Consider the following 26105-nt stretch of genomic DNA (forward strand, 5'->3'; position numbering starts at 1 on the left):
CAAATATGACCTCTAATGCGTCTCCTCTGAGGCGGAGGAGTGCAATGGAAGGGGGAAGTTGGTGGGGATGGGCGGAGGCGAGACACAGGCATGTGAGCAGAGGAGACAGACGGACGGTGTTGTCAAGCTACCCAGATTGCTGCTCGAGCTACCAGTAGCTCGCTCGCGAGTGGTTGGCAACCACGGATCAAGAAGATTATATATGGATTTTCTTAGAATTGAGGCACTGCATGGCACAATTATGTTTTCTGGTTATATTTTTATTTTACCTCAACAAAAGCAAGCAGCTCCCACGCATTAAGTTTCCATAACCCCGTAATATTGCAGAGGACAAGTCCAACTCATTATCTACAGTAAAAACATGCAAATATGCCGAGCAGTACCTCCGCTGCAAAACCCATAGGTCACAGATATTCCCCACACCTCCTAATTATCTACACATGCCCGAGTTGAAGACGTACACCACTCACCCATCAACTCTAGCAGACAGCTATTTTCTTGGCTGAACTAATACCAGAGAGAGCCTTTATTTACAAAAGGGATTAGTAACAGTGGTGTAAGGCACTTAGGGGCTAATTCAGGCTAAACAGAGAATCCGTCGTAGACTGCGGGGAGAAAGCCACCTCCTAGACAGAAAGAGAAACAACGCCCCTTACTAAATTGTGAGAGAATTCATATGCAACTCCCAAACCAATGAACGGTATTTGCCGCCTGTGCAATTTTGAGTTAGTGTGAGGCTTCCACTGATCTACGCCTGAGACAGGCTGGAAGTAGTCAGTGCCAACATCACTGTCCCTCCTCACAAACTCCCGCGCATGCCTGTGTTTTGACACACTTCCAAAACCGCAAGTTACCGCCCCCAAACGCTGGGTTTCTGTCAGTCAACCTCCGGCCCTTTTGCAGCTACATTTTCTGTTGCCAATTCCCCTCGTGCATGCACAGCCATTCGATAACTACTCTATTTGCAAAGTCGCTGATTAGCAGCTGAGTCTGAATTAGCCCCAAAGTACCTCTAGCCTCACTGATATTCCCTGTGATCTGAGGGCCATATAGAAGTTCAGCACAAAAAAAAAATACCTGAATGTAGATAAAAAGCTACATTTTAAGTGGTTTATTTCTTATACATTAAGTCACCAGTCCCAAAATAAAACTAAATTTTCCCCACTGTCCTCTCCAGACAATCAAATAAAATTCCAAAGTCACAGGTCGCAGAGCTCAATGTAATCTTGTGCTCAACAGGTGTTAACCGCCAACAGTACCTCCGCGCTTCTTGGAACCGGCCATCTCCACACCGTCTGGGAAAAATCGTAAGCACAGTAGGAATCTTATGCAAATTGTATGTAAATGAGGGCAATAGGGGGAGGGGGGACAAAAAAAAAAATTTAAGAAGCAGAGTCTGAAGCCTCAGAGCTGTCTTTGACGTCAGTACTCTCTGTGGCCTCACTGACTTCGCTCACGTCCTTGCTGTCCCCGCTGTCCTCTGTGACCTCACGTTTGCCGGCGTTAACCATGCACTTTTCGTCCCGACAGCAGTCCCCGATATGGCCAGATCGGTTATCGGATTTATTTTCTATAGAGCTCAGAGGCTGAGGCCGACTCTTGTCCTTCAAATCCAATGGTTTTTTCACCTGCTGTAAAAAAGTAAAACGTGGCAGCACATGGTCAAGTGGTAACTTTTATACCAATAAATTCTAGAATGCTAAAAAGTGATTTGTGTGTTTGCTTTTCTTAACACATTGCAGGAGCTGAAAGGAGAGAAATACATTATAACAGTAGTAGGAGGCTCATTGAAGCCTCAGTCAAATCAGGCTGAATATTGGGCCTGATTCAGAGTCGCTCAGTAAGCAGCGTTCTTTCGTACACTCCTGCCGAGAGGATTTGTCAGAGAACACATCCCCCCCCCCCCCGCATTCAGTCGATGGGAAAAGAAAATCATTCGATGGTTGCAGACCACCAAATGACTTCTCGCCCCTTAAGAAATAAAAGTCAGTGAAAACGGACGGGGCGGGTGCTACCGTCATGTGACGTCAGCCGCCCACCCTGAGCAGGGAATGCCATGAATGATTACCCATGGGTATGTCCATAAAATGTTGGGCGACCCCCTCTCTCCCCTACCCATGCAATCGCCTCAGCGAGTGCGATACTCATGCGGAAATACTTGCAGGAACCCCACCATCGCAACAGGGGTGAATTGGGACCCTTCTGAGCCAAGCTGAATCAACCCCATTATGCAGAATGGGTAAAATAACGTAATATATCAATTCAGTTCTACATATATACACAACCATAACAAGAAAAGTCCCATACACACCAGAGAATATTGTGAACAATAGAAAGGGGCTTCTGAGCGATATCAGTCACAATACCCTCTAGCGTGTGCACTCAATATCGTTAACGATGATGTCTTCTCTACGCGCAGGTCAATTTGGCTATATAGACAAACGACCTGCCTGTTCAGCGCGTCCCGCTGATGTCACTGAACGATATCGACGGCCGATATCGTCAGTGTACACACAAAATATCGGCCAATGGTTTACTAAATCGTCCGCGGCTAGGTCAGCAAATGTGTATGGAGCTTATAACCAAGGTATTCGAGATGACAGATCTTTTAGACAGTTCCCAGAAGGCAAATAATCTGTGAATAGAAAGTAGTGCTAAATTCAGCATTGTCCGATTGCAGAAGGCGGCTGTTTGTTCCGTACAAAGGGCGCATGCCTTTGAAGCAAATTAATAATAACCAGCTTTGTTGATTGGTTACCAATTCTGTGAGATTGAATGCGACGCTCCCTTTACCGATGGAACAGCAACACAAACTGATTGGTCTCATGTGCTGGAGCTCCACAAAGCAGCAAGGCCATATTAAATAAAGTCCAGGGAAGTTTCTGTGACAGAATTAGCTACCAATGTAGACCATCTGATGCGTTTCGCTGTCAGTTTTGAAGAACTCTTTACTAGATCCGAGGGTGAAATGGGACATAACCTAAAACCACATTTTGGGGGGACCGATCAATGGCCCTGATTCAGAGTGGATCTCTGATCAGCAAATTCGCAGATCGAGCGATTATCAAAGACTACGCACGCATGCCTACGGATTGTTATGCGCAATGGTAAAAAAAAAAGAGACAGAAATGGAGTACGGATTGTAAATGCAATGTGGCTCGGAGGTAGACTGACAAGTAGCCGGTGTTTAGGGAGTGGTAACCGGCTGGTTTCAAGGAGTAATGGAAAAAAACACACGAGTGACCAGGCATTTTAAGGGAAGGTCTCTGACGTCAGCGCAAGCCTGACTGTCACAGCTGTCCGGTAGAATCAGACTTATTCACATTTGCACAGAATGGAAAAATAATTTAGACGGCGGCTATCTACTCGCAGTCATCTGCAACTTTGCAGGTCAGCCATCAGGTCTGAATATGGTCCAATATGCATTACTAAAGGGAGCCCAACATTCAACCTTACAGAACTGGTACCAAGACAAACAAAGCTGGTCATTATGTGGCTTCAGAGGCGTTTATGGAAAGGAGCCTTGTTCTGCAAACGGACTTTACTGAGTGCTACATTGTTATCACCAGATTGTGGATTTTGCTAGCGGTCTGAAAGCTTAAATCTATGGTTAACACCTTGGTTTTATATGCTTTTATTTGTAATTATGGTTGCGTGTATATTCATAATTGACTTATACCGCTTTCAGATTGCAAATGCTAGGTTGCACCCAGGATTTGTACATGGGTCCGTCCTGGGAGAGCCCCTGCATTTGCAGGCGCTGATGTCAGAAAGGGGGGGGAGGAGCGTGTTTGGGGGCAGGGGGAGGAGACAGCGCTTGGAGGTGATGCTGCCGTCTCCCTATAGTGTGAACGACACCCGGGTCGCTTGACCCGCCTTACCTGTTCACACCGCACAGCAACCTGGGTAAAATCCTTATTTTAACCCGGGTCGGAATGCCGGGTTGCTGGACCCGGGATTTTTCAAATGGCACTTTCGGCCTGGGTTATTTGTGTGATGTGAAGGGGTATTAATGGTTCATAGTGTTTTGACTGAGGCTTTAATTCATGGGTCCTCAAACTGCGGCCCTCCAGATGTTGTGAAACTACAATTCCCAGCATGCCTTGCCACAGTTTTAACACTCCCTTATAGGAAAACTGTGGCAAGGCATGCTGGGATTTGTAGTTTCACCACATCTGGAGGGCCGCAGTTTGAGGACCCATGCTTTAATTAGATATAGATAATTTCCAAAAAGCACACGCATCTAAAACAGTGATGGCTAACCTCGACACTCCAGCTGTTGTTGAACTACACATCCTATTTGGCCATACTAAAACTGATGCAGGGCATGCTGGGATGTGTAGTTCAGCAACAGCTGGAGTGTCAAGGTTAGCCATCACTGATCTAACTCCTCAGTGTACAGTGGCTTTGGATGGACCATCATGAGTAGTGCTTGGCAGTGTAACTCTCTACAAAGTGGAAAGAGGATTCCCTGCTTAGGTACATGTATATGTAAGGGTTGTTTATATCTGTTATGGGCGAGTGGACTGTGACAAAGGAGAGATTTCTAGAGAATATGATCAGCAAGAAAAAGACGTGGATCTCCGGCTTGGACATTGTGAGGAACAATTGGATCTAAGTTTGTAATGCAGGCAGTGAGAATGCCAACTCCGGAGTCCCCAACTCACGGGCAGAAGACTGGTGCTGAAATACAGACATCCCTGGAGATGTAGATGTCTGGATTCCAAATGCTACAGTAACATCCCAATCGTAAGTATGCCGGGGTGGGCTTGGCTGTGGGAAGCACGGTTGGGTTTCGGTACTAGGGGCTGGGAGATTAAGCACTAACGGAGAGGGTTAGGGGGGCAGGGAGAAGGTATTAGCAGGTCATCCATATTTATTCCCTATGTTCAACACCGAGGACCAAAATACACTGATATGGCCGATCTTGTGACACAGCGCCGTTATGGGAGGGAAGTGATATCAGTGCCGTTTTGTGCACCAATACCACTCCCCATGTGTGAATGCAGGGATGTGTGCAATCCATCCCGGTCTATATTGGTGTCTTATCTATAAAATAAAACACCAATATACAGGGCAATGCATGAACGGGTCAATGGCACTGACTGTTCCGACACCAGCACCGTCCCGGGCTGTTGCAGGTGCCAACTCCTGGCTGCATACAAGATCTCACAATGTGTGATCGTCAGATCCATCATATAAGGCTGTTCTTTTAGGCCACATAGAACACGGTTGATTGCAGTTTGGTCCAGTGGTAATACTATAGTAATATAGCGGCTGTATTTCACTGTGGAAATAACCCACATCACCTGGTACAGCTAGGGCTTGTTCTTCCACATAACAGTTTGGGTCTGCTACTATGGGACGACCACTGGATAGATCCTTACAGCAGCCTTATTTTGAATTGGAAGCTTCTGCCCAATCTGGTCACTGAATTTGTATTTAAAAAAAGCTCACCCAACTGTCATCAAAACAATACAACTGCACAGCTGACATCATACGCCAAACTGTCTACGTAACGCAGAATATCAAACCTCGTCAGCCATCTGGGTGAGATCTCGCTTCATAGCATATGCATCTTCCCCATCCGCATAATACTTGGGTTCCACCTCACTGATCCTGCGCGGATACATAATCAAGAGGTGAATGAAAGCAATGTTCATATAGAAAGTACCGGGACATACATAAAACGGCTGGGGACTGTTAAAAAACGGCCGTGGATTCGACAATTCGTGTCAGTTTCAGACAAAACAAATTCAACTTGCTAAACAGTCAGATCAGACACCCTTCAATGCTGTCGTTAACGAAAGGATTGAATAGGTGAGTGACGATATTTCCCCTGACGGGAAATATTGGCACAGATTGAATAACCCTCTAAGCCAAGATCACGCATGCGATACCTCGGCAACTCCACACAGGTTGGATCACAAGAGATATTGTATGCAGTCATTGTGCATACAATGTATCGCATGTAATCCCATTTAATGCCCCGGGATATGATGTGTCCTTGGTGCAGCAGTGACAGTTTGCGGATCAAATCTGGAGCACATGGGACCACTCATCGGATTGGAAGTAAATGACATACATTAAAATAGTGTACTAGTGTATGGCCGCCTTAACACAAAAATAAAGAAATACATATATTTTTTATAAATAAACCAGTTTTTCTGGTTACCAAACATAAAAAAATAAATAAGCACAACACAGTGGGGTAAATGGAATATGATCAAGAGTTGAGACTGGCTGTACTTGTATAGGATTGCTGCTTTAAAAATATGTACGTTCACAGACAAAGGGGTAATACAAATCGCGTATCGGCTTATTATCGATACACTGTGCATGCGTAGTACTATGCAAGATGCCGTCATGCTATAAAGCAGGCATGTCCAACGTTGGCCCTCCAGATGTTCTGAAACTACACATCCCAGCATGCTTTGCCACAGTTTTGCTATTAGAGAATGCTAAAACTATTGCAAAGAATGATGGGATGTGTAGTTTCAAAACATCTGGAGGGCCAACGTTGGACATGCCTGCTATAAAGCAAGGTTGGCCAAACCGGTCCTCGCGATCTACCAACGGTCCACGTTTTCCAGGTTACTTAGCTGGTGCACAGCTGTAGTCATTACTAACTGTCACATTTTAAAACCTGCCGCATTCATTCCTACTATAGATCCGAAGGTTGCCTGGAAAACATGCACCGTAGGTAGATCTTGAGGACAGGTTTGGCCGCCCCTGCTATAAAGGGATATATTCAATGCCTTGAAGGAGAGCTATGATGGCAAACAGTGCAGATAGCTCGCAGTCATAACTCACCCTCAGTATCCCCCCCCCTTCACTCGCCGTTTCTACCTCGCTGGTTCTTTTCAGCAAGGTGTAAACGGTGAGTGTGGACATCAAAATGGCGGGGCTCGCTGCATTTGCTGCGAACCTCACCGTTAAGGGAATACTTGCCGTCCTCTGATGGCAAGGATTTCCTTGTACGGGGGTTTGACGGCGAGAATGGCTTGTTTTCGGCAATCCTGGCTGCACAAACCCCCATTGAATACCGACCAAAATCCTGCTACATTTTCTATTTGCACACTGTTTTCAAGGTGATTGACAGGTAGGGGTCTGGGGGAGGAAACTGGACGTTTAGCAGGAGCACTAAGTAAAACACAGTCTTGCCAGGAAACCGCTAGGCGTGTCTGAGCATTTTAGGGGAGGGTGTGTGACGTCAGCTCCAGGCAGGATAGGCCTTTTCCCATCGCACCGCTGAGTAAATCTCTGGCTAGTCCGAGCCTGCAATGACTGGTGCCCAGTGTAAAAATCATTCAATGATGAGCCATACACATCCATTTGCACACCGAGCACATTAATTCGCAAGGAGGGATTTCACTCTAGCAGGGCCGCAGCCTAACTGAACGCTGGCCGCTGCGAATTCGCACCTACAGTTTGTGACCAGGACTGAATTACCCCCCAAATCACCAATAACTAACATGGGATTGGGGATTTGATAACAAAGATAGTAAAGTGTAATACTCACTGGAAATTCAATGTGTTTGAGTATAAATGCAGAGCCGCTCGGTTGCTGGAGAGGAAAATACCACAAAGAGGAAGACAAAAGTTATACACAATATGAACAGAAGAAAAATACTTAAAGCAAAACACTGACCCATAATGTTGGGGATATATCCCATCGATCTACCATCATGGTGTAATCATTTCATGGAGGGTTTAGGAAAGCACTCATTTTTGTGGGGGCGCACTTTAATTAGTTCAAATTTAATTAGTTCAAATTTGTAAACATTTCTGGGTAGCAATCCCAGATACAAGGACACATACAATACTAACAGTAAACACACAAACATATAACAGATACTTTATTTTATGGTCAAGGCCAGAGATATGGGGCCTGCGAAATATCAAATTGACTGAGAAATTAAATGAGTCGGCCAGGTAGGTGATTGGGAGACAAATACGGACGGTGTAATGGTTAGCATTACTGCCTCACAGCGCTGAGGTCATGGGTTCGATTCCCACCATGGCCCTAACTGTCCGGAGTTTGTATATTCTCCTCGTGCTTGCGTGGGTTTCCTCCGGGTACGCCGGTTTCCTCCCACAATCCAAAAATATACTGGTAGGCTAATTGGCTTCCAACAAAATTAACCCTAGAATGTCTATGTGCGCGTGTTCATGTGGTAGGGAATATAGATTATAAGCTCCACTGGGGCAGGGACTGATGTGAATGTTCAAAAATCCTCTGTAAAGCGCTGCGGAATGTGTGTGCTATATAAGAAACTGGTTATAAATAAAATACAAGAGTATGGTTTTTATCACAGAGATACAGTCTACCCTGTCTAACAATAGGTACAAATACACTGTGGACTATGAATAGGACATAGGAAAGTACAGTAGCTAAGTGCAAGAATTGAGACACAGATAGAAGGTCAGATAGGATATTCTGGGAATGTCAAAAAAGAAAAGATAGCAAATCGCATAGATCTGGAATCAATTAGTATAAGTCCTGTGACACCTGGTGTAGGTATTGCACTGCAGACTGGGAACAGTATGTATCAACCATTGATTACAAAATGAATCAGATTATATACAGCAAATCCCTGAGTATAAATAGACATACAGGTACAATCATAAAATAGATCTATAGAGATCAGGCGGACGGTCAGTGCAAAGGTAAATCCCTGGCTTTTGAGGCAGCTGCTTCTCCCTCCAGCACCTTGTGCGAGGTTCAAAAAACCCTTCTGACAGGTGTTGGCAAGGGAGTGGGCGTGTCTCTGTTAGCCCACTGGTATTGGGTAGAATAAAGGTCGGTATCCGCTGTCCTTGTTTCCCACAAGTGAGTCCTTGGTAGTGTCTTGCAATTGCAAGGATCCAAAATGTGCTTTTCAAGGATGAGAGTACCCTGAGGAGTGTGGGAGGGGGGGACGGGGACAGTAATAATTGGGTGTAGTTGGTGTTAAGAGAATATGCTGCTGCTCTCCATGTTACTCAATTAACCTCGCATTCCCCTAGGAAGAAACAATAGGAGATAGTGCAGAGAAAAGAAGGGAGATTCCACAGGTAGGCAGAGGATGCCTTGGTGTGGTAACCCTGAATGGGAACAGTCAGGGGTAGGTACCTGTATGTCTAGATTGGCTATTGTCTTTTCAAAGTAAAGGAATCCTGGGTAGTGGCAGGTTCTGCCGTGCACAGCAGACACGCCTGCAATGAGAGACGGCCGTTTCGCCTATCGGCTTCCTCAGTGTCATCTCATCTCTAGACAGATCTCAAACATTAAGATTTAAGAATTACTCCAAGGAGTATCAGCAAATGGGAGATCCAACTGTCATTTTACAGGAGCCTTTTAGGCTCCACTGCTGCATAGATAAACCAGGCATAACCAGATTGGTTTACAGTATACTTGATATGTGGGTGACATGGGTCACTAGACATCACTTATCTACATACCTTTTCCGCACGTGCAGGGACACATATTTAGCATTGAAGTTCTCTATCATCGCCCTCGAAGCCTGGTCCATCAATTTCTGTGCCAGACCAAGTCGCCTGTGTGAGCGTTTGACAGCCTGGGCAAGGGAAGAGCGCAGTTAGAATCATTGCCGTAAGATACCACAATGGGCGGTATTCAATGTGAATACCTGCGAGGTGCAGCGAATCCTTTTTTGGATTCGCTGCACATTCGCCACGTTCCGGAGCCGGTGGGCTCCGGTATTCAACGAGTCAGGGGCAGCGAGCCCCTGACTGGCGAATATGAGCAATCGCCGCAGGGAGCCTCAGGACGGTGCCAGGCAGAGAGATGGTAGTCTCTCTGCCTAGCCCAGACCTTTGTGGGGGGTTAGGTGTGCTCCCCGGGTGCCAGGCAGCACAGGCTGCCCCCCCCTGGGGGTGCCAGCAGGCGAGCGTATATTCACTACACAGGAACGTAATGATCGTGCAGTGAATATATGAATATGTAATGAGCGGCTCCGCTCAGGCGCCACCTGCTGGATGCTGTGTAAAAAAAAAAAAAAAAAAAAAAAATATATTATTTTTAAAATTACAGCACATGAATAAAAATAGCATGCCCCTCCTCAGAATAAAATTCCTGATTTTTTGACACCAAATGTAAAAAACAAAACACTTTATTTTAAAAGTTCACATTCCACTTCACCATAAAAAGATAGCGATTGCTACTCGGTGAATCATGGCGAAAAAAACCTTCAAATGTATTCGCCATGTGGTCATTGAATAGGGTGATTCACCGTTTTTGACAGAAATTCGCCAAACAGCACAAATTCGCCATAAAAACCTGGCGAATCAGGCTCATTGAATACCGCCCAATGACTCCCGCTGTAGCCAAAGCAGCTATTCTTACCAATGAGGTGATATGGCCATGTGGAACATCATCTGGATCTTCTTCCCTGCAAACAGACATTTACATGAACGCTGTCCTGCATATAAGCTGAACTAATTCATTTCCAAAACCAAACATTTGTCAGTGTTGATGTGGGAATAACATGTACAAAACTGAATCAAGTAGTACAGGTTGAGTATCCCGTATCCGAATATCCGTTATCCGAATTATTCCGAAAACCATACATTTCAGAAAGTGAACAAAAAAATTATTTTTTGCTAAAAATTTACTGGGGACATCTGTAACAGCACTAATGAGGGAATGATATGTAACTGGCACTATATATGAGCAAGACAGTGATTGCTTGGCATTTAAATTCAGTGCCTGAGATTGTACACAAACTTTGTTTCATGTTTTGAAACCATGTTTTATGCACAAATAAAATATATTTGTATTTATTTCATGTGTTTGATGTATATGTACAACATAAATGCAAGATACCTCAAGATACATCATTGAAATATTAAAATATTCCGAAATACGGAATAATCCGTTATCCAAAATTCTCCTGGTCCCAAGCATTTTGGATAAGGGATACTCAACCTGTAGTGGGGATGCACATTGTGAAAGGTGCAGAGTGGGCTAGAAGGGGTGTGGTATAGGGTTCAGAGTCGGGATCCCGACAGTCATTAGCCCGACTGGCCAGACTCAGACAGAATAGCGACGGCAACAAAGCCCCTTGCGGGCACAGTGGCTCACCACCTATTCTCTTCTCCCTCTATGGGGGCATGGACCCCACGAGGGAGAATAGCCGGTGGCCGTCGGGACCCTGAGTGTCTGGGTTTTGACTGTCGGGATCCCGACATCGGGTAAATGACTGTCGGGATCCCGACATCGGGTAAATGACTGTCGGGATCCCATCCGGCACCTGCTAGAAGCACCAGAGCAGAGTGCGACACCCCAGGCAATTATGAGGAACTGCACAGGTTGTGATCGGTGCAGAGTGCTAGATAGATACAGGCCATAGTGTGCTAGGAGCATCAGAGCAGAAAGCAACACCCCAGGCAGGGTTTTGACAGGAATAAACTCTATTAGGGTGGGAGTATGTTGGGAGTGTGGGAACTAGTTAGGAATGAGCATCGAGGGGGATTGATGCTCACAGTACTATACTATCATGTGTTCTTAGTGGGTGTGATGAAATCTAGCTCCACCATGCAACAATAAAGAGCTTCTGTTTTAACAATAGTCTGGTGGTTTTGTGCTTACTTTCCCTGGTTCCACCTACCCCTAAACCCCTTAGCATCTCTGCAGCAATATATCGCTGATCACAGTGTTCGGATAGCAGTGGATCTCACTGTAGTCAGACTAGCTCTTCCCTGTCTGGGCACGCATCATTGCCGGATGTAATGAAGTCTGAGTTCGATGGCCATACGCAATGCTACCAAACTCAAACTTTTTTTTTTTAGGGGCAGTCATTTACAAGTCAAAACCATGTCATGTATAGAATTAAAAAAAACACCAGTTTGGCCGACGTCCAGCACGGATACATCCCTCCATTGCTCTTTATTTAAGTTTTTTTTCCTTTTAAAGATCCTATAGGTGACACAATAACACTCCACAAATAAAAACGATAACCAAAATAAGCCGAATTGCGGGAAAGGAGTAATGCTCTCCATTCTACGCCATCCGGGTAAATTCATTAGAGAACTTACATTTTCGCCAAGACGTAACCAACAATTTTCCCATTTTCATCTTCTGCAATGTACGATAACTGTAAAGGAACAGAAGCATTATTCCTTAGGTTTAGACATTTGGGAATAATTCTGGTGACCGTGTTAGCCTTCCTTCACCAAGGAGCGAATACGACATACCTGTGGCCAGGACAGTCCGTGGTAAAAGTAATACTTCATTTGGTAATTCTCTGGCAGGCACAGCAAATTGCAGTGCTGCATGTTCATAAGGTCCTCCGGCTGCAGAAGAGAAATCAGGTCAGATAGATGGCGGATTATAAATGAGGACTGTAGTATAAAGTAGGGATGGCCATCGACCATACAAAATCATTGATGGTTTATGGGCGATTTGCCACCAATGGCGGAGTACCAGATGATTTTCCTCCATCGATGTGAAGTATAAACATATTTTTTTTTTTTTTATTTGCTCCCCAAGCGGCCAGGACACTGAGCATCGCTCCACCCTGACACCCATAAAGACCCGCCCCCATGTTTTGATTGGACCCCCTGAAGAAGTCTACATGACAAAAAGCCTTGGGTGCTGCCTATGGTCACCTCCACCTCTAAGATAAGCTACCTCAGCATCATTTTATTTTTATTGTTATTTATGACGGTTTTATGCCAAGATTTTTTTACAAATATTTGATTCATTTTATGATCATGTTGTTATGTGTGTGAAATTCCCCATCCTTTTATTAATAATACATTTTATAATTATTTTGATATAATTGTCTTTTTCTATATAATATATAGCAACCGTCGCTGAACCCTATCCTTCCTTGCATACATTTTTTTTGCCTCTTACCAAGGCTTTTTTCTTGGAGATAGCCGGCACCTTTCACTCATAAGGTTTTGCATACAGACATTTTCTATTGACATTTCTTTTTATTGATTTTCTACGAGTGACTATCACTTTTGTGGCATATACCTAAACATCATACACAAGTGGCGCCGAGCAATCACTTTCTTCCCGATGATTGGACAGAACACAATTAAAACACCAACGTAGTCCACGATGGTAGACCACCATGACACTGTATGCAGCATACAGTAAATGACTGCATACCACATACAGTGCTACTGTGCTTAATGCAGCATACCATGTATTAGGCATATGCAGCATGCCATGTAATCATACTACAGCATGCCATGTCTCCTGTATAGCCCTATTCATACTACAGCAAATGGACTGCACCAATGTCTTGTGGAACTACAGGTCCACGAATGCCCTGTCTCACCCCAACACCACCATAGCTGCTGCTGGCATCACTGTCTGCAGCTACACCTGCCGCGGAGGATCACGGGAATGCCGGCCATGTTCCCCTGTTACACTCATACACTCATACACACTAGTCAAGCTCCATGCAGCGAGTTACCAGACCCATTCACTACAACAAATTGTTTTGCTGAGGTAACAGGGACGGAAGCCACAGAGACACCCCATATCCGTACATACAGCCGCCCTCTGTCGGTTACCCGTGCATTCCGGATGTTCATGGCTCCGGTCTCTCTGTCACACGCTCGCTCCACTAGTTCGCGCAGGCGCAAAGGCGATCACTATTCCCCACCGTGAACTAGCCAATGAGAAGCGAACGTGCCGAGGACAGTAGCCAATCAACGACGCGGAGAAATAGGCACGCCCAGCCAGGAGGTGCCGGAGATCAGTGCCGCGATGAGATTGGTCAGGCGGCGAGTCTGACCTAGGGATTGCCATCGCCGTGGCTGGCTCAAACAGCCATCGATGGCAGAATTCAGTATTATAGTCCAGCGATGGTTTTGCCAATCGATGCCCATTCCTTTGCTGTGACTAACTAACTAATCAGAACCTGGGGCTTCATGGGTGTTGGGGGCAAAGCTATGTTAAAGCTTCAATGTAGGTATGCCATCTGGTTCTCCGCCACTCGCAAAAGTATTTTAAATCAACCGTAAACTATCGATGATTTTGAATCTACTGAAGATTTTGAATCATCGATGGACAATGGCCAACCTGTTCTCAGCAGGTGATAGTACAATCACGTGACAGGTCCTTTAAACCATTATAGGATTAAGGGGCGCATTTATCATTACAGAACGATTCTGGCGAGGTGACATCGCCGGACATCGCATTGTGGTATCGTGCAATACTGCCGGGATTTATCAATGTAAGTGCGCACGGACAAGGCTTCGAAAGGAGCCTGTCCCTGCGAAGCCCTGACCCAGAAGCCGGGGGGTCTGTGCATGCGCGGTTATGCGCTGACCCCCCGCGACCCCGCTGACCGCTCGGGCAGTGCGATGTGTAGCCATAGGCTATACAATGGGCTATCGCCATCCCAGAATGGCGATAGCCCAGGGGTGCGAAGCCGGGCTGCCCGATGTTGAGAGGGGATCGCAGCAAGGATCGGAGATTCCTGCTGCGGTCCCCCTTTAATACATTTGGGGAATACTTAATATTTGCGGTTAACCCCCGAAAATGGGTGTTTTCTGGGATTTAGCCGCAAATCTTACTAAATAAATGCGGCCCTTAGCAACTACAGTTCTCTACAGGTGTGTTTTCCAGAACGAACTGTAAAGCGTTTCTCCGCCTTAGTTATGCAACTCAGCGGCTTCCTCAGATAAAAGGAGGAGAAAGCCGCTGAGTTGCATAACAAAGGCGGAGAAACAAGTATTAAGCACTGCAGCCCAGTCACCGCCGTGTGACACTATCACCGCTCATCACACACAGTCTGGCGGATCTTATTATACTGTATGGTCACCACCTTATCCAATCGACTCCTTGAGTACATCTCTGGTAATTGAGACCAACCTGGACAGTACCCTATCCGGATAAAGATCTCCAGGATTACAATTGTAGCAATACAGCTACCAGAGACTGATCACATGACCGGGACTGGTAATTATATAAAATCACTGCCTAAATGCAAATTTGATGCCTAAAGAATTCTGAGCCAATTCCTAAGCCTCCATACCAATAATTATTGCCAGCTTGTATGTGTTGAATGTTGTATGTCTTGTTTGTACTTTTATCTTTACTATGAAGTGCACTTCTGGAAATATGTTATTATGAATTGATGCTTTTTAATAAATTTATCTATTGAGATGCAAATATTTATGTATCATGTTTTATTGTATAATAGAGAGAAATATAGGCAATTGGTATGAAATCCCGGCGGTCGGAATCCCAACCGCCGCAATCCCGAAAAGGGGGGGCGTGGATCGCTGTGCTCGCCACACAGCGGGCCCAGTGCCTCGCTATGCTCGGCATACTAATTTATTTTCCCTCTATGGGTGTCTTGGACACCCACAGAGGGACAAAGTGCCAGGATTTCGGTGGTCGGGATTCCAACCGCCGGGATTTCAACTGTATCCCAAATATAGAGATAGGGGCACACATATGAAAGTATAATTGTGTCTATGTACAAAGGAGAGACCGGAGCAGGAAGCTCCGATACCTGCTGCGATCCCACTATTGCCACGTGCAGCCGCATCCCCCTAGGTTTGTATTGGGGATGCTATTCTGCCTGATTTACTAATATCCTGAATGCTCCGCAGCTACCGCGCACTAGGGATGGCCATCGTTGCCATTGCCATCGATGGTTGCCATCGATGGCAATTCTGCAACAGGCCATCGATAGTGCTAAACTATGCAATGGATGACCATCGATATTTTTACATATCGATGGTCATCCATTGTGTTTGATTGATTGGCCTGTGGGCCAATCAAAACACGGGGCGGGGCTTCACGGGTGTTAGGGGGCGGAGCTATGCTCTGTGTCCCGGCACTTTGGAAAAAAAAAAAAGCAAAACATTGTTTTGCTGTTCCATCGATGGAGGGAAACCATCTGGTTCTCCCCCATCGATGGCAAAAGTATTCGACATGGGCCATGAACCATTGATGATTTCGAATGGTCGATGGCCATCCCTACCGCACACTGGTGGCTGGGCTGAGCATTTCCGCAGAAGCTGCCTTTGTGCAGCGCAGTTTGGCTGATCCCCCGGCTGAGCGGATCACAGGGACAAGCTCCTTTCAGAGTACAAATCCCCGCAGCTTCATGCATTCCTCCAATCGGATCGCATATCGTAATGTGATCCCTCCCAGATCACACTGAATATGCTATTTTATATATACCTATATATTTCCATGTGTGGTAGAAACCTTGCGCCTTCAGTGTTAACTTAAAAATGATGTGAGTAGACAAGTTTATCCAGGCAGGGTCGGCGCCACCACTAGTAAGTAAGTAAGTAAGTTTTATTTATATAGCGCGCTTTCTCCAACAGGACTCAAGGCGCTTTACAGACATTAAAAATAATGCACATACTGTAATACAAAGGGTTGTCAAAACGGGCAACAATGGCAGTACAGATATACATCACACATACAGATATGCACTAGATGCATTCTAATGAGGGACATGGACAACATATTTACTGAGCTGTACAGCACCCAGGCAGCCATTCGTCGGCGCCACATGGTGATTGCACCAGCCAGAAGGGTAGACAGGTAAGACAGTACAGATATAGGACACATACAGATATATACTAGATGTACTCTATTGAGCGACACGGACACGGGAACATATATTTACTGAGCTATGCAGCACCCAGGCAGCCAATCAGCGGCGCCACATGGTGATTGCACCAGCCAGATAGGTAGCCAGTAACAGCACTGATATATATATACTAGATGTATCCTGATGGGGAACATGGACATGGGGAACATATATTTACTGAGCTATGCAGCACCCAGGCAGCCATTCAGCGGCGCCACATGGTGATTGCACCAGCCAGATGGGTAGACAGGTAAACAGGTAAAACAGTACAGATATATGACACGTACAGATATATGCTAGATGTATCCTGATGGGGGACACTGACATGGAGCACACAGTGTAGGCCGCTGCTGTCAGGCTATGCACAGCAGAGGCGCAACACACGGTGCGGGATAACAGGAATAAAATTTAAGATAATACTACAGCGGCATACAAGGCAGTATTAAGACAGTGGTAAGGTCAATAAAATTATATTTCACATGTTTCAGGGAGCAGCAGATGATCTTTGTAGCAATAATGGAGCAAGGTGGTCCAGACGCGCGAGTGGATGATATAGTCAGAAGGGTATACAGAGCAAGCAGGTAGATGAATGCGGTCCTTAGCAGAAGAGTCAGCTGACAGGATTGTTCGTCTGATGTTTCCCTTCTGTTTAACTCCTGTATAACTCCAGCTTCGATATAACTATTGTAATATCACTTTGAACTGATCAGCCTTGGCTATATCAGCCTAGCACTCACTATAAGTAGGGCTGCTATCAGGTGTCCACACAAAAATCACCCCACCCCCACTAGCCTTCCTCCAACAACAAAAGGTCACCAATTAAGTAAGCAAATGGTGAGAGGGCAGTCTATACAATACAGAATCAGTGATTTCCTGCCTTAATTCAAAGTTTAAAATAAAAAGGGGAAATATGCTGTAGTCAATTACCAATACATTTCAAAGCTGGGATATACAAATTCAAAGCAATAGGGTTTGTTGGGTGTTGTAGTCAATTACCAATAAATTTCAAAGCTGGGATATACAAATTCAAAGCAATAGGGTTTGTTGGGTGTTGTAGTCAATTACCAATAAATTTCACCACTAGGCAGGACTAGGCATTTGCCTAGGGCGCTGGCCACTGTAGGGCGCGGTAATGAGCCGCCGAGGAGAGGTACCATAGAAAGCTGGGAGCTGGGAGCTGGTAAGACAGAGGGCTTCCCTCTACCCCCCCATCCTGCCTGTTGTGAATCAACGCTGCCCTCCCCTCCCTGGACACAGGGGCTGCGGCAGCAGTATTGCCCGCATAAAAAAAGTGAAGAAGTGATTATTTAGTGCTCTGCTGCCATCATGTGGTTAGAAAGTATAGCAGGTGTAGTAAAAGAAAATATGTGAGTTAATATAGCATTGACTCACATTATATAAAGGTCCATATGTGTATGAAATATTCTTCATAGATTTCCAGGACCTATACAATTTCAAAATAATGATAAAAGCTTATCTGGTGGTTGCTGTCATCAACCATGGAGAGGTAAGTAGTTATGTCCAATGGGTTTTGTCCTTTCTTACATCTTAGGACTTCCTCAGGGGTTAAGGATATATTTATCTATATCTATTATGGGCCAAATGTATAGAGCCTTAATAGGTGATCAAGTGGAGAGCAGCACCAGCCCAAACCTCCTTTTCTTTGGTAAGCAAACATAGATTTTTGCACCCTTCATTGTGGAGATTATTGGTGGAGCTACAATGTGGGTGGAGCAAAAATAGGGACAGTGCACCCTCCCTATTTTTGGGAGTAGTAGTGCCCCTTAGACACACTGCGCCAGCTAGAGTCCATTAGACACACTGCACATTACACATTGTGCCACTCGCCGTAATGCCCATTACACATGGGGCCAAACACCGTGATGCCCATTTCACATTATGCCACACACCATGATGCCCATTACACATTATACCACATACCATGATGATCATTACATATTATACCACACACTGTGATGCCCATTACATAATGCCACATAACTGCTGCTAACCTACACGCTAGGTTTTTCTTGCTCAATGCCAGTGGGTTACATGCTCGATGGCAGGGGCTTCATGCTTGATACCAAGGGGAAAGTAGTGTCAGCGCTGGCTATGCCAATAATTGGATCAGACAGTTCTCAAAAATATAACAAATTTAATATACATAAAAAATACAATGATATGGAAATAAAAATAAAATTAGATAAAATAGGTGTGAATCAAAAGACTGAGTGTCCAATTTTTATCTTTAAAAAGTATATCACCGGGATATTTGAGTTGGGTGACAATAACTGACAATCAATGTTACCATCCTGGGTGGTCTGGTGTGTGGATGTATCCAGACTGGTGACTGGAAGTGTCCTGAGTTGTCCTATATTTTCAAGGACTCACGGTTCCCACTTGTGTAGACTTCCTCTTGTTTTTGCTGGAATAATTAGGGATCAGGCTGTTATCCCAAAATTGATTGATCCAGTTAAATATCGAGGGGCATCTGTGGGTGGATTGGACAGGTCACTGAATCAGCAAGGATGGTGTCAGTGGGCCAGGTTTACTGCAGCTCAACGCGTTTCCCCGGAAGGTTTGTACATCCGGCTTCTTCAGGGGATTTCATGCTCGTTTCCAGGGCTGCCAACAGGGGGAGGGGGCGGGTACTAATTACCCAGGCCCGGGCTTGCTGGAGGGACCCGGGGGGGGGGGCCTGGACTGACCACCCCCTTCCCCCCTCCATCCAGTGGTGTAGCTAGGTGCCACAGTGCCCAGAGCAGGGGCATGTTTCATGCCCTTCCGATTTGTAGTAGGCGGGGTTCTTGCGTTGCAAAAAGGGGCGTGGCCGAACATACCACACACCATAATGCTCATTGCACATTTTAGCGAACTTTGTAATACCTGTGTCCAAGACTTCTCTCGCGCTGCCCCCTGCACTGGAACAACCTCCCGCCACCCATCAGGCTTTCTGATTCCCTTACCTCCTTCAAGCGCTCGTTCAAAACCCACTTTTTTCGACTAGCCTATCCCTCCTCCTAACCTCTTTTGATCCTCCTATCCTGCCTCCGTTCCCATCCGTTCCTTCTTATCCTATTGTTTTTCATTCGTCCACCCACCTCCTTTTAGTATGTGAACTCTTATGAGTAGGGTCCTCCTTCCTCACGTACTCACCCTACCTCTTTACCTCATCTGTGCTCCTGTCCTGTTCTTCCCTTCCTCTACTTCATCTTTAGTCTCCTCAACAATTTCGACACCTACTTCTGAACTGATGCTGATTTTAGTTCTACCAGCTATACCCCTATTTATGCTGTATTTTATCAACACACCCTGTACGTTACTTTGTAATTTGTTTTTTGTTTGCTATGTACGGCGCTGCGGACACTTTGTGACGCCTTATAAATAAACGTACTACTACTACACATAAAGCCACATGCCGTAATGCCAATTACTCATAAGGCCACACATGATGCCCATTACATACTATATAACAAACCGTAATGCCCATTACACATTTGACACATAAGTGCCACTTACCTACATGCTCATTGCTAGGAACTTCATGCTCATTGCTAGGAACTTCATGCTCGATGCCAGGGGCTTCATGCTCGATGCCAAGGGGGACTGAAATAGCTCATTGCCAAGGGAGACAGCTCCAAACTATCATGTTCATGGCAGTTAGGAGCTATTTGGCTGGAACACTCCTTGTAAGCAGAGCGGTCACTGACAAGCCCTAATGCTGTGTAGGTACTAGTCTGTAGTTGTCCCACTACTGGGCCACGTCCTAATTACGTGACACATGGAACCCAAACCCCATGTTCCCGCACTACAGGCGCACAGCATCTCACCATACACCCTGCTACAGCGCAAGAGGCTCTCACCTCTTCAGGGTGCCGGTTATTAAGTAATAGTTAAAGGAGAAGGTTTTTCCGCCATCTCTTGCTGTGCACGGCTCCAGCACCCTGTAATTTTTTGGTGCCAGGAGCTTGTGCTCCACCGGCTCCGCCCTCCTTATGCCCCTGCCTCTGTCCCTCCCGGGCAGCAGCAGCACACACCTCTACAGCATGTGCTGTGCTGACAGCAGGCTCAGCATGAGCACCTCACTAACAGCGTGAGAGCTCATGCTGAGCCTACATGCTGTAGGTGTGTGCTGCTGCTGAGGGTGGGAGGCAATAACACCCTCCTTGACTTTAGAGTGTTTCTTCACCACCTCTAATCATTTTGGGGGTGTGGCCTAATTGTGGGAGGCACACTATTTTATTCTCCCACCATGCCGGCTCAAAAACAGTGAAAAAATCCATGTCGACCTCGCGACCTTACCCATGTCGACCTAATGCATTTGTCGACCTAAAACCATGTTGACCTTGTCCCATGTCGACCTAGACACCTGTCGACCTTCATCCATGTCAAACTAGAACCCTGTCGACCTTGTTGCCTGTTGTCCCAACGGTGTTGACCTAATGACTGTCGACCTAAGTCGGGTTGACAATACGACCGTATCTTGTAAGATAGTGACGGTCTGCTGTTGGCATTCGCACTCTAGTTCCCCTTGATGGTTGAAACCATAGCAAGGGGACAGGAGGAGATACAGTGCCAATGAGGTAAAAATAATTTATTGGTATTGAGCCGATGTATTACCCACAGCCCCTGATATGCCCTGAGGGTGACCCACTCAGGTACTGATCAGGCCCTCAATGGTTTTGCTGCCAAGATCGGGTGGAATTGGGCTCATCCCATTGGGTAGGGCCGTGGGTATATTGTACTCACCACTTGGGTAGCAGATGCTGATAGGAGAGAAAATTATTAGTATAGATATTATATTAGTGTATAAGGATCATCAAATAAATGATGATCTGAGTAATATCCTGTTAGGCACAATTTCTGTGAATTCTGTAAGACCATGCGATTGGAATGTATCACTTTATTAGCTGTAGCAGTAGATATGGTTACACCTCAATATATCAATGAAGTGGTAACAACTTAGCAAATACATGAATGAGGACTTTCTATGTTGCCACAGTAAGACAATTAATAACATGTTTTTTGCCTCTTCACCTCATTAAGTCCATGACTGGTAATATATGCAAATAATTGACACCTATGAGGAAGTAGGGTGATAGATATATTGTCTCCGGCACTGATTTCTCAGTTACAGATCATACAATGTAGCAGGGATGGCCATCAGTGCAGTCGCCATCGATGGTTGCCATAGATGGCAATTCTGCACCCAGCCATCGATAGAAACTATGTAATGGATAACCATTGATAGTTTTAGCTATCGATGGTTATCCATCACCTTTGACTGAATGGCCGGAGGACCAATCAAAATGTGGGGCGGGCTTCTGGGTGTCGGGGGCGGAGCTATGCTCAGTGCCACGACACCTTGAAAAAAAAAAAACATTGTTTCTACTATGCCATCGATGTAGGGAAACCATCTGATTCTCCCCCATCGATGGCAAAAGTATTCAACATTATTTTGAATTTCGATTATTTTGAATCATCGATGGTCGATGGCCATCCCTACAATGTAGAAAGTAGTGAACAAATATAATTAGTACCTTAGGTGCAAGGCAAAACAGAATAGTTGGCACAAACAGATAGCTATGTATGGAGTTCTAATTATAGATATCGTTGTCCTGCGTTTAGATTAATTAGGTTAGGGCAGGGGTTCCCAAACTGTGCGCCGTGGCTCCCTGGGGTGCCTCGGGACACATGCAGGAGTGCCCTGGGTTGGTAGTCCAGGACCAACTCAAATTATTAATGGTTAATTATTTATAAGCAAAACCCGTGCTGGTGGCTGCCAATCATAAAATGTGTACAAACAGAAGCAATTCCTGACCTTTTCCCTATAACTGACCCTAAGAATCGCATATAAATCCAATCTAATTAAAATAATTTTGCCTTGGGGGTGCCGCAAAAAAAATTCTTATACTCTAGGGTGCCGTGATTAAAAAAAGATTGGGAACCCCTGGGTTAGGGTTATCAAGCATTTAAATAGCAATTACAGTAGCCATTAGGTTTAATGTTTTACTACAGGAGAATTACACTCACGACTGTGGTGTCCCATATTTGCATAAGTAGTATAAAATATCGACATAAGCGGGCCCCGGCACTCACCCGCTCCACAGGTGAGGGGGGGTGTTGAGATGCGGCGATGGCCGCAGCGTCGCTGCACGGGGGGAATGGTGTGAGAGAGAGGGAGTCACTCACCTGATGGGGGGGCTGCTCCAAGTGGCTGCCCTCCAGTGGCCGGCGCCCTAGGCAAATGCCTAGGGCTGCCTAGTGGTGGTGCCAGCCCTGGTGGCAGGGAGATAGCTCTGCCCGTGTTGTATAGGTATTTCTGGTAAGGGCAGTGAACTCGCACTGCAGCTCTTGGCAGGTGCACAGGCGGGTGCATTACAAAGGATCGGCCTTGCCCGTGTAAAATGAGTATGGGCAGTGAGAGCAGTGTGCTCACACTATGGGCCAGATGTATCAAGCTTCAAAAAGTGATAAAATGGAGAGTGACAAACATCCAGCCAATCAGCTCCTACCTGCTATGTTACAGGCTGGCTTTGAAAAATGTCAGGTATGAGCTCACTGGTTGGTAGTTTATCCACTTTATCACTTTTTGAAGCTTGATACATCAGGCCCTATGGCTTTAGGCAGCTAGCTGGTCGGTGTATGACCGATAAACAAAATCTAGACACTACCCAGCCCGCACACACACATCCGGGGAGGGCACTTCCCTGGCCACACTCTGCCTCACTGCCTGGGCTGCTCGGTGTATGTCGGTGACTCACGCACTCACCGGCGGCAGCAGCAGCATGCACCGGCTAATGCACAGCATGTGCTCACAGCATACACCGGGGAGGGGTTGCCACGGGCTGTATATACCCCAGCATGCTGTGTCCCACCCTGATCACTTCCATTCCCAGGCTGGCTGCGGGATATACATGTATTGCAGCAATGCCCTATGGCATCACTTATACTCAGGTGCTTGGGCGCACATAGCAGCCATTAGCATCAGAGCCCAAATATATACAGCATCACCTGCTACTGTCATACTAATCACCCTAGAGTAAAGTACAGACTGCCAGGGGGTTTTATTGTATTAGCGATGAAACCCAGTTATACAACTATACAACGAATAAGACCAGACACGGGACTTGCACAGTTATCAGCTACCCTGCATTGCTGGTGTCCCCAGCATCCAGTTATCAGCTATCCTGCATTGCTGGTGTCCCCTGCATCCAGTTATCAGCTACCCTGCATTGCTGCTGTCCCCATCATCCAGTTATCAGCTACCCTGCATTGCTGGTATCCCTATCATCCAGTTATCAGCTACCCTGCATTGCTGCTGTCCCCATCATCCAGTTATCAGCTACCCTGCATTGCTGGTGTCCCCATCATCCAGTTATCAGCTACCCTGTATTGCTGGCAATGTTCCCTCTAATTTTACGAAGGCTGTGTGCGGCAAAAGATTTTGGCTGTGCAGGGAAATTTAAATTTTTGTGCGTCACTTATATATAACTGGAAAATGACGTTCAGCATTTGTGTTAACTTTACTTCAAAATGATATTAAACATTTAAACATTAAAAACACAGCACACAATGTAGTTAATGGGTGAAACGCACATTAATTGAGTCCACAACTGCAAAAAGGGACCACTGCTGCTTTGTGCGCTCTGTTGTAATGTCTGTGCGCACGCTCGTCGAGTTGTGTGCGCGCGCATGCGCGCACAGCTTAGAGGGAACACTGATTGCTGGTATCCCCCGCATCCAGTTATCAGCTACCCTGCATTGCTGGTGTCCCCAGCAACCAGTTATCAGCTACCCTGCATTGCTGGTATCCCCATCATCCAGTTATCAGCTACCCTGCATTGCTGCTGTCCCCATCATCCAGTTATCAGCTACCCTGCATTGCTGGTGTCCCCAGCATCCAGTTATCAGCTACCCTGCATTGCTGGTGTCCCCAGCATCCAGTTATCAGCTACCCTGCATTGCTGCTGTCCCCATCATCCAGTTATCAGCTACCCTGCATTGCTGGTGTCCCCAGCATCCAGTTATCAGCTACCCTGCATTGCTGCTGTCCCCAGCATCCAGTTATCAGCTATCCTGCATTGCTGGTATCCCCATCATCCAGTTATCAGCTATCCTGCATTGCTGCTGTCCCCATCATCCAGTTATCAGCTACCCTGCATTGCTGGTATCCCCATCATCCAGTTATCAGCTACCCTGCATTGCTGGTATCCCCCGCATTCAGTTATCAGCTACCCTGCATTGCTGGTATCCCCATCATCCAGTTATCAGCTACCCTGCATTGCTGCTGTCCCCATCATCCAGTTATCAGCTACCCTGCATTGCTGCTGTCCCCATCATCCAGTTATCAGCTACCCTGCATTGCTGGTATCCCCCGCATTCAGTTATCAGCTACCCTGCATTGCTGGTATCCCCATCATCCAGTTATCAGCTACCCTGCATTGCTGCTGTCCCCATCATCCAGTTATCAGCTACCCTGCATTGCTGCTGTCCCCAGCATCCAGTTATCAGCTATCCTGCATTGCTGGTATCCCCATCATCCAGTTATCAGCTACCCTGCATTGCTGCTGTCCCCATCATCCAGTTATCAGCTACCCTGCATTGCTGCTGTCCCCATCATCCAGTTATCAGCTACCCTGCATTGCTGGTGTCCCCAGCATCCAGTTATCAGCTACCCTGCATTGCTGGTATCCCCCGCATTCAGTTATCAGCTACCCTGCATTGCTGGTATCCCCATCATCCAGTTATCAGCTACCCTGCATTGCTGCTGTCCCCATCATCCAGTTATCAGCTACCCTGCATTGCTGCTGTCCCCATCATCCAGTTATCAGCTATCCTGCATTGCTGCTGTCCCCAACATCCAGTTATCAGCTACCCTGCATTGCTGCTGTCCCCATCATCCAGTTATCAGCTACCCTGCATTGCTGGTGTCCCCAGCATCCAGTTATCAGCTACCCTGCATTGCTGCTGTCCCCATCATCCAGTTATCAGCTACCCTGCATTGCTGCTGTCCCCAGCATCCAGTTATCAGCTACCCTGCATTGCTGCTGTCCCCATCATCCAGTTATCAGCTACCCTGCATTGCTGGTATCCCCATCATCCAGTTATCAGCTATCCTGCATTGCTGCTGTTCCCATCATCCAGTTATCAGCTACCCTGCATTGCTGCTGACCCCAGCATCCAGTTATCAGCTACCCTGCATTGCTGGTGTCCCCATCATCCAGTTATCAGCTACCCTGCATTGCTGCTGTCCCCATCATCCAGTTATCAGCTACCCTGCATTGCTGCTGTCCCCAGCATCCAGTTATCAGCTACCCTGCATTGCTGGTATCCCCATCATCCAGTTATCAGCTACCCTGCATTGCTGGTATCCCCATCATCCAGTTATCAGCTACCCTGCATTGCTGGTATCCCCCGCATCCAGTTATCAGCTACCCTGCATTGCTGCTGTCCCCATCATCCAGTTATCAGCTACCCTGCATTGCTGCTGTCCCCATCATCCAGTTATCAGCTACCCTG

The 26105-nt window shown here is 46.2% G+C and overlaps 1 protein-coding gene and 1 pseudogene across 1 annotated transcript; both read right to left on the reverse strand.

Annotated features, from left to right (window-relative positions):
- Positions 1 to 239: 239 nt before the first annotated feature.
- Positions 240 to 13687, reverse strand: NAA10 (N-alpha-acetyltransferase 10, NatA catalytic subunit). Its single transcript, XM_083158691.1, has 8 exons — positions 13534 to 13687; positions 12199 to 12297; positions 12040 to 12098; positions 10349 to 10394; positions 9445 to 9560; positions 7523 to 7567; positions 5535 to 5619; positions 240 to 1631 (listed from the first exon to the last, which is right to left on the reverse strand). The coding sequence occupies exons 1-8, from the start codon at positions 13552 to 13554 to the stop codon at positions 1383 to 1385; spliced, it is 720 nt and encodes a 239-aa protein (XP_083014817.1). The 5' UTR covers positions 13555 to 13687; the 3' UTR covers positions 240 to 1382.
- Positions 13688 to 21200: 7513 nt separating this feature from the next.
- Positions 21201 to 21319, reverse strand: LOC146039920 (5S ribosomal RNA; annotated as a pseudogene).
- Between the last annotated feature and the right edge of the window lie 4786 nt (positions 21320 to 26105).

The sequence above is a fragment of the Crinia signifera genome, chromosome 9 (assembly GCF_055691185.1).
Source record: "Crinia signifera chromosome 9, ASM5569118v1, whole genome shotgun sequence".
Classification (NCBI taxonomy): Eukaryota; Metazoa; Chordata; class Amphibia; order Anura; family Myobatrachidae; genus Crinia; species Crinia signifera.